The following is a 9,819-nucleotide window of genomic DNA, read 5'->3' as shown; positions in this document are numbered from 1 at the left end:
TCCACCAGCCCTTCACGGCATCTCCAATCCAAGCCCAAATTGCTCAAAGAAAATCAATTCAAGCCCAGTCTTCTTCAATCAAAGCCCAACCGGCTCAATCATCTTCCAGTCAGAAAGCAAAGTCAGTTAAATCTGCCACTACCACTGCAGAAGAATTACAAGAAATGGATGATAAGCTAATCCAACAGGTTGTCAATCTCTCTCAGCAAGCTGCCAATTTATTAGCAAACAGTGAAGGAGGCGATATCGAAGACGAAGACTGTATATATATATATATACAGTCCCTATCCAGAGTGAAGTTCCAATTTTAGCACACTTTTCGGTCAAATTTTTTCAGCATAAGTGATTTAATATTTAGGTATGCTATTCAAGATCATCTCTATAAAATTTCATCTAATTTGGACATCGTTAAGGTATTGAAATTAGATTAAATCAATGGATGAATTAAAACTGTTCAACGTGAACCGTTCGTGTAAATCTCAATTTTGAAAGCTCAAATCATTATCAAATTGGATGAAATTTTGTAGAAATGATCTTGAATAACATACCTAAATATTGAATCGCTTATGTTGAAAAAAATTGACCGAAAAGTGTGCTAAAATTGGAACTTCACTCTGAAATTTCATAGTGAAGCTTCACTCTAGATAGAGACTATATATATATATATATCACCAAAATACTTTACTAAGCGCGTTGCACATAAGTTCATGCTTTAATATAATAGTCAAGGATCAAACAAACTAATGATGTTGTTCCGTAGACGAGTTTTAGAAGCAAAATATGTGGCCTCAAAAATGAACACATGATATGACCACCCCAGCAACAAAAGTATAGTCTTAAGTTTAGGTGATATTGATAATCACCATAATTATAGCTGATGCATCCAAACCGCACCATTCTATGTGCAACACGAAGTAATTTCTAATTTAAGACTCATTGCGATTGAGATTTGCCTGGAGAATTTTAATTGAGATGACATAGGAGATTGAGATTTGCCATTAATCCGTTCTCATTGTAAGCAAGCTACGTTTATTAATGAAGTTTTATTCCATAAAAAGAAAGAAAGAAAGAAAACTCAGAAAAATTGTTGGCACACCTACATAAAATCACGATGATTAATTTCGTCATCTGATAATGAAGTGAATTGAAATATAAAAACTCTTTTTTCCTTGTGAATTTTTCTGCAGAATAAATCTGTAGCATAAATAAGCTACCGCATAATATTCTTCACACAAATAAACGTATAAGATTTTTATTCAGCCTGCCAATTACATTTCAAACGTTGTAAACGTTACCAATTTGGGCAAGTTAGCAAGAAATTATGTAGGAGTTTCAATGCAACACATCGTAGGGGATATCGTACACAGAGAACTCGCTTATAGGAAATTCTTATCGATGTTTGAATTAAACTTTCATAGGAGGTTTCCAGTGTGGCTCCTTGCCATCCAAGCAAACTGCTTCCAAGCAAATACATTAGCTGACAAATCCATCCAAATACAACTAATAATTAAGGGGCTCATACACCCATCATTCTCACAATATCATGTAATTGACATGTTAAACTGATCATGTAATTGAGTGCGACTATGAGAAGGACTGCATAATTTCGCATCAGTCGTAATTTCATATGTTAAGAAAGATACGAAGTGCTGAACTTTCCACTCTCACCTACCACCATAAGCAGACTTGTATAGACTTTTAAGCACTCAACCTGCAGCAGAATAACATATAGAACTCAATGTTCAGACTGCAATTTAAGACTTATTGGTTGTCCCTAGTAGAGGGAAGTAACATCAAAAGCACGTAAATTAACAAGAAAATGCAACATATAATCATTTATATGTGGAACAAACACTATGGTGGTAGTCAATGCTTCAATGGTGGTTGCCACCCATGGCCAAAAGAATAGAAAGATATTAAGTCCAAAATGGTGTAAACCAAAAGAAAGCTAGCACACCTAGTTTGATGAATTGATCAAGTCAACTTTGCTCGCCTGCAGTAGAGCAGCCAGCCACAACTGACATTTCCCAAGTCCTGAACAAGAAGTTTATACACCATTATACAATTCTTATGACTCGCCTGCGTAAAGCACTGTTTAGATTTGTCACTCAAACTTCAAAACACGAAAGCTGTTAGACGAATAAACCAAGCCAATACCAAAGCCAATAATGTACACTATCAATGTATTCTTAGATTACAGAATCATCCTGCATGTAAAGAGACACAACCTTGCAGATTCCCAAGTGTAGAATGAAGAATAATAGGTTTTACTGCCATGTTCGGCCTACTGTAACTAGAGCTTTGTAACTATGAGATATAACGTTTTAGCAGTTAACAAACTGAAAAATGATATATATCTGAGTTATAAAGGTTTTGTGTTCGGCCAACTGGCCTTCGATAACTAAAAATGTAAATATTATGTGACATAATCACTGAATGTACATACTAGCAGTTCAGAAACTGAAATTGCGTCAAAAAAAAATGGTTCAGAAACTGAAAATGACATATATCTAAGAGAAATAAATACAGGTTTTATAGATGGGCAACTAAAGGTTTGGTACCATGTGAGATCATTATTGAATCCTAAATACTTGAGTTATTATGAAACTGACACATACGAGAAAACAAGAACAGCTTTTTATTTCCTCTGCTGAGAAAGAACAGAAAGACTTAATAATAAGATCATGTGATAGTCCATATTCCACCTTGAATCATTAATTCGTGTGCTCCATACTGATAAGGCCAATGGTTTGGCTAATTAGGTGTTAGTTCCTGACTCCTGATTTAGTAGGGGGAACTATATCATTAGTATGTGCAAGCTGTTCCTATTGTTGAACCAGTCCAATCCACCCATAATAGTCGCATAGAATCCTGCGATTTGTTCTTAGTGCTAATCCTAAACGCAAGAGCTGCATACCAAATCTCTTTAAAATACACCACAATGAACCTTATGAATATCTATAGCATTGAACAGACTCATTCTAGTTGGACTTGGTTTCTGAAAAATTATATGTGAACACACCTCTAAAAAGTAATAAAAGCAAACTATATATTAACGATGATCTGGATCCAGGTAATTTGAAATTGTAAAGCAGCTCGAATATAATATTGCAGAAAGCTCTATGCCTCAACCACAGAAACCAAAATATTCAAGATCCTGTCTTCTCAGATACTCAAAGATGATGTTGGTTAACATGTGAGCATGGCAAATCTCGAACTATCGATCACCTATGTATCATTTGGATCCATGAAGTTCTCTATTTATTTTGTATAGTCTATAACAAAAGACAAGATGATATTCTGCATAATCTCTACTTCCAAGAACTATACATACAAAATAAAATACCAAAAAAAAAAAAGTTCACAAGCTCTCTGCATGTCTGATCTGATATCTCATGAACCAAATATTTACCAAGATGCATACAATGTGTTTAGCCAGAAAAACAGACAAAACCAGAATACATCGTTGTCAACCGGAAAGCATAATCACGTTTATTTAAAATAAAATGCATAATCAGGGATACCAACAAAAGTGGTCCAGATTGTGTATCATTTACAAATAAAAGTGGGATCCACTTACACCAACTAGAAAATTAAAATAGTCATCTGGTACAAAATAAGACTGATGAGTATAATTCATGTAGCATCATATCCATATTTAAAAGGAAAAACCAGCTAAAAGAAAGCTTGAAGCTTCATATTTTCACAAACATGCATGCACGTGAAAATAGCAATGAAGACAGAAACAGATCGAGTGTAGAGACAACAACGAAGTTAGAAAAAAACTGCAAAGAAAGAAAGGACATACTTTGATGAGCTGAGTTCAGTAAGATTCACTGCAAACAGCAAAAACTGCTTCCCCACACAATTATTACCTGCAAGCATCACAAGAACTTTCAATTCACAAATGGGAGAAAACTAACATCAACAGATTCTGATGAATAATATAAGGGGCACTCGGCAACGGAATCCCAAACGTAGATGTTAGGTTTAATTATGAGCAGAAAAAGGTTAAGATTGAAGCACTGGAGACCATATGTAGCACAGATGCAGTAAAAGTGGAACTAAACCTTTTCATCATCATCGATTCATCACCACCATTTTACACAATTTTTCAACAAAGTCTCTTACACGACATCAAAATAAATAAAGGGAAGGAGTTAAACAAAGAAACAACAAATAGTACAATCTTTCTTCACTAGCCCTGCTATGTATTGTCTGTTCATTATTTATCCTTTCCAAGCTCTCCATGCCAAATTGACAGATCATTTATATAACATTATTTTGTTGAACCATCAAGTCTGGAGGCTTTTGAACCTTGATAGGCACTTGGAATTCTTGTAGCTCTTAGGCAGAAACTAGTGCTGAGACATCTTTGCTGGATCTGTTGTACTTCATGTGGCTGTTAACAAGCTGACCAGCGGCGATAGCAGACATGAGAGAAAGCTCTCCGGCGAGAACTGAAGCAGCCACAACACTAGCCAATTGCCTTGCGTTTGCTCCTGGGGCCTCTCTGTTAGCACCCTTCACTCCAAGCAAGTTTAAACAGGCTGACTGGGATGCAAGTTGGGTTCCTCCTCCTACGGTACCAACCTCGATAGAAGGCATGGTGACAGAGACGTGAAGATCCTTGCCATCATTGATGGCTTCCATCATGGTGATACAGTGAGAACTCTCAATGTTCTGAGCAGGGTCTTGACCAGTGGCAAGATAGACAGCTGAAACAATGTTACTTGCATGCGCATTGAAACCACCAAGAGCCCCAGCAATAGCAGAACCTGTAAGGTTCTTGAGCATGTTGAGCTCCACCAAGGCTGGCACATTGGTTTTCAACACCTTTGTCACTATGCCTCCCTTGATCACAGCCTCACAGACCACTGACTTGCCACGGCCTTCGATCCAGTTGACAGCAGCAGGCTTCTTGTCCGAGCAGTAGTTACCAGAAATGCCAATGACATCCATGTCAGGGAAGTCCTCCTGGAGGAAATCGAGAACGTTTTGAACACCTTTAGACACCATGTTCATCCCCATAGCATCACCAGTGCTGCAGCAGAACCTCATGTACAGGTTCTTCCCCGCAACAGCACACTGAACTGATTGAAGCCTACCAAATCGGCTTGATTTGTTGAAAAGCGTGGCTATGGTGTCGGCATTCTCAGGGTCTTCCATGAAGAACTTCAACTCAGCAGCTCTCTTAGCCGAGTTGAACCTCACAACAGGTGCCCTGGTCATTCCATCTTTCAAAAGCACACTGGTAGCTCCACCAGACAGGTTGATAGCTTTGCACCCGCGGTTGGTACTCGCCACCAAGCAACCTTCAGTTGTAGCCATGGGAACAGAAAACTCTCTCCCATCAAGCATAATAGGCCCAGCAATCCCAACAGGAATGGTGATATACCCAACTGGCATCTCACAGCATTGGCCCAAAATCGACTCGTAATCGAATCCCTCCAAGGGCAAACCCTCAAGAGACTTGCCCGTAACTCTCTGCAAAGCCTCACGCCTAATCGAAGCCGCCCTCGTGCAATCTCCCAGCTTGGCCTCGAGTGAGTAGGAGGGAATGGTTCCAGCCACCACAGCATTGATGACCTCCTCGTCTTCGGCGGTCGTTGGTGTGGTCTCCTTCACCACCTCTTTATCAAACACCTTCTGTGCAACCTTAAGCGCCGGTTTCAGCGGCGCAACCGGCGCGAGTTTCGGAAGTGATGAGCAATCAAGGGCCTGGCCGCAGGGCACTTTACGAGCATCCTCCTTGAGAATAATCTCCTCCTCGTCATCCTCGCCGGCCCAGACGTCGTGACTGGGCCGGAGAATCAACGACTGGACGAAATCGATGCCGAAAAAGCCCAAGAGGTAAATGAAGGAGGCGACAAAGGCGAGAATGGCGACAATCTCGGAGAGATTGACCATGTGGAGAGGTGTGGAGGTGCGGATCTTCTCGCGCCAGCGAGTGAGCAAGAAGTAGACGACGGAGAAGAAGAGAGTGAAGAACACGGCGTTGGTGAGGTAGAGAGGGAGCGGCAGAGCGTCCGAGGCTTTAACGGCGTCGTTTCGATGGTGGTGATTCTCCACCATCTTGACTTTCATTTTCACCGCCCCATCCACCGGCCTGCCGCCCTTCTGCTGCTGCTCCATCGGATAAATGCTTTGGGATGGCTGCAGCGCCGCCGCCGTCCGGCGATAGGAGTCGGAGGTTGGGGGGTTTAGGGGATCGGAGAAATAAGGGGCCTTTGAGATGCGGTGTGTCGTTTTTGAGTTTGAAACTGTGAATGGAGGAGCGAGTGTTTAGGAGGGAGTATATATAGAGTTGGTTCGGGTCGAGCTCCGGAAGCGTGTGAGTGTCACGCACGCACGTGTGGGGGTGAGTATTTGATGAACCAGTAAAACGTGCGTTGGAGAAATGGAACGTGGTGGAGTTACAGTGCATAAACGGTCAAGGGAGTACACCCCGTTATTATTGTCTGTTTGTGTTGATATTTGGGTTTTTCTTCACTAATTTTTCGTTTTTTTAATCTCCATTTTATTATTTTTTAATCTTGGATTCCCGCTTCTAACTTCTACGATGCATACCTAGTGGCATATCACATCTTTGTAAGTGGGACTTTGTCGAGTTTGATGCCCAAATAACTAATTTATATATGGTTTCTGTATTTCTCAAAACAAAAACAAAATAACATGTGGTTTCCGAGTTAATTAACTAGGGCTGGTCAACGGGGCGGATTCGGCCCGGTCCGGCACGGGTCTGGTCTTAGTAAATTTTAAATAAGTGACGGGTCGAGCCGGGAAATTTCACAAATATAAGGATCCAAGCCCACCTACCTAAATTAGGCATTGGGGTTCTTGTGGACCAGGCCTTGCGGTCTTGTATTAGAAAAAAAAAGTAACACTTTTATTTAAGAATATGGAACAATGAAAACATTATTAGAAAACATTCTAAAAAAAGTCACAATCAAATTCTAGTTTCAAAATATTGTCGATGGACACCAATAGATGAGATCGATATATATATTTAGGGACCATGTAAAACATTCGTCTGTTTTAAACTTAGTTTTACCGTCCGTACCTACGGTTAACTAAAAAATATGCATTTGACATAATAAAACCTTATTAATCGGGGCTTTACTAAATGAGTTTCCTCGTTGCGACCGCGCACGATTGGTGACAAAAATTAGGTGATTTTAAATATGTAAACGGCTTTCGGCATTCACATCTTGGTAATGGGTCATCCCTTAGGATATATTAGTGGTGATTTTGGTTTACCGGAAATTCCGACAGTCAAACGAGGTCTGAATTAGATGAAATTTTTATAGGATCACTAAATATATATACCGATCACATCGGATGGTGTCGATTGATCCCGACAAGTTTCATGCATATAATCGATTCATAATGCGATAGTTTTATTATAAACTTAATATAAACGTTATGATACATTAGTAGACACTTCGGCGATCGACAACTCCAGTTTGAAATATGGTCGATCGACACCAGCAGATGTGATCGGTATATATATTTAGAGAACCCGTAAGAATTTCATCCGCTTTGGACATGGTTTGACCGTCCGTACTTACGGTCAACTAAAAAAGATGCGTTTTGACATATTAAAACCCCTATTGACCGGGGCTTTACCAAATGGGTTTCCTTGTTGTGACCGCGCACGATAAGTGAAATAAAATTGGGTGATTTCATATATGCAAACGGCTTTCGGTGTTCGCATCTTGGTAGTGGGTCTTCTCTTAGGGCATATTAGTGGTATTTTTGATTTACCGAAAATTCCGACGGCCAAACGAGGTCCGAATTGGATGAATTTTTTATAGGATCATTAAATATATACCGATCACATCGGATGATGTCGATTGATCCCGAGAATTTTCCTTCATATAATCGCTGCATAATGCAATAGTTTTATTATAAACCTAATATAAAGGTTATGATACATTAGTAAACACTTCAGCAATCGACAACTCCAGTTCTAAATATGGTCGATCGACACCAGCAGATGTGATCGGTATATATATTTAGGAAACTTGTAAAATTTTCATTTGTTTTGGACATGGTTTGACCGTCCGTACCTACAGTTAACTAAAAAATAAGCGTTTTGACATATTAAAACCCTCATTGACCGGGGCTTCACCAAATAGATTTCCTTAGTGCGACCACGCACGATTGGTGAAAAAAATTAGGTGATTTTAGATATGCAACGGTCTTTTGCGTTTGCATCTTGGCAATGAGTCCTCCCTTAGAGCATATTAGTATTGTTTTTGGTTTACCGGAAATTTCGACGATCAGACGAGGTCCGACTTTGGCGGGCTTTCTCGCGGGCCGGGCCGGATAAAATCTCATCGGGCTTGCGGGCCTCCGCAGGTTAAATGATGAGGTCTGATACGAACATTGCTCCTCCGAGCTGTTTATGATTTTGTCGTTTTATGATATTAAGAATATATCTCATTTATTTTTTCAAAAAGTGATTGATGTTATTTAGTTTCAACAACTTATTATGTTGAATAAGCGTTACAGCTACTACACATATTATCTTATTATTTGTAGGTAAATTAACTTTACAATGACAAGTCACTCTTTTGCTTGATGGTCTTGATTGTATTGGTGTATCACCAAATAGATTCGTTTCATTCAATATATCACATGACACATAGTTCTCGACCAGAGCTGCCTTTTCTGTGCCGCCATGAGTCTTCTACGACTGACAGATAACAAAAGCTAATCGTTTGAGGACGAAGGCCAAGAGAGCCACCCACCAAAGGAAGCCACAAAATGAGATTTGATGAAAGACATTGACCGCGGAATAGAGTCGGTAAAATAAGTGCCTATTATTTCATATTTTTTTAATCAAATACAACAACTAATGTGCTACAACGAGTCAATTGTGAATTCTGATTCACGACCTCTCACTTACGATGAGAAACTTGTGCCACTAAACCAAATGGTGTTGAACATTTATTTGTTTTATTTTGGATTATTCATATCATATTATTTAGTTTTTTTTTTCTTTTGTTAAAAAATAAGTGCCGATTATTGTTTGATAGGCAGAATCGAGCCATGTCCATTTTAGTTGCACTCAACTTGTCCAAGATATTTTATTGAGATAATGAGATCGTTACTTCATCAAATGGTCGAAGCCCTTTTTGTAGTGAATTAAACTTAGTGTCACTGGCAATTTATCCTAGTAGGAATATGGTGGAAAAACTGATAAACATAATTTATGCCATTGGCTGAACTGATAGGAGCACTTATTATTGTAGTATTAAGTCATTGAGTCGTAGTAAGACTCTTGGGCGGTATTGGATGTATTTTTGTGCTTACATGAGTTAAAAACGCAGATTGGTCTAGAGTCCTAGTTTGAGTATGAATCCTTGTAGGACTAGGAAACCTAGTTGGATTATGAGTTTTCATCTTTCTACGTTTTGGTCGCATTGGCGATATTTTGAGAATCCTTCTTGCACTAGGAATCCTTGTTAGACTAGAAAACGTACCATTTGGAAAAGTCCTACTTGAACTGAAATTATTATTCCGTAACTTTCCTATTCTAGTAATTTACTTGTTCTAATTGGATTTAAGAGATCATTAAGGAGAATATGGAGGATGAGCCGTGAGAAAAGAAGATGGTGCCAAGTCATGCAACAATTAATAGAAGAGATAATAAACAAAAATGGAGCCAAGTCATGCAACAATGAAATAGAAGATGATTATTAAGGGAATAAAGCATGACATGAATTAAATGATTAAAGCATGGAGGATGAGAGTGCCCAAAATGGAGAGAATTAAGGAGAACATGGAGGATGAGCCATGCGAAAAGAAGAT

The 9,819-nt window shown here is 39.2% G+C and overlaps 1 protein-coding gene across 1 annotated transcript; it reads right to left on the bottom strand.

Annotated features, from left to right (window-relative positions):
* Nucleotides 1-4,039: 4,039 nt before the first annotated feature.
* Nucleotides 4,040-6,284, bottom strand: LOC126784868 (3-hydroxy-3-methylglutaryl-coenzyme A reductase 1-like). The gene has a single exon (XM_050510396.1). It carries the CDS (start codon nt 6,133-6,135, stop codon nt 4,348-4,350), a length of 1,788 nt encoding a protein of 595 aa, XP_050366353.1. The 5' UTR covers nt 6,136-6,284; the 3' UTR covers nt 4,040-4,347.
* Between the last annotated feature and the right edge of the window lie 3,535 nt (nt 6,285-9,819).

The sequence above is a fragment of the Argentina anserina genome, chromosome 2, assembly GCF_933775445.1.
Source record: "Argentina anserina chromosome 2, drPotAnse1.1, whole genome shotgun sequence".
Classification (NCBI taxonomy): domain Eukaryota; kingdom Viridiplantae; phylum Streptophyta; class Magnoliopsida; order Rosales; family Rosaceae; genus Argentina; species Argentina anserina.
Note: the sequence above shows the minus strand (reverse complement) of the source record. Positions and strands in the feature narration are given on the sequence as shown.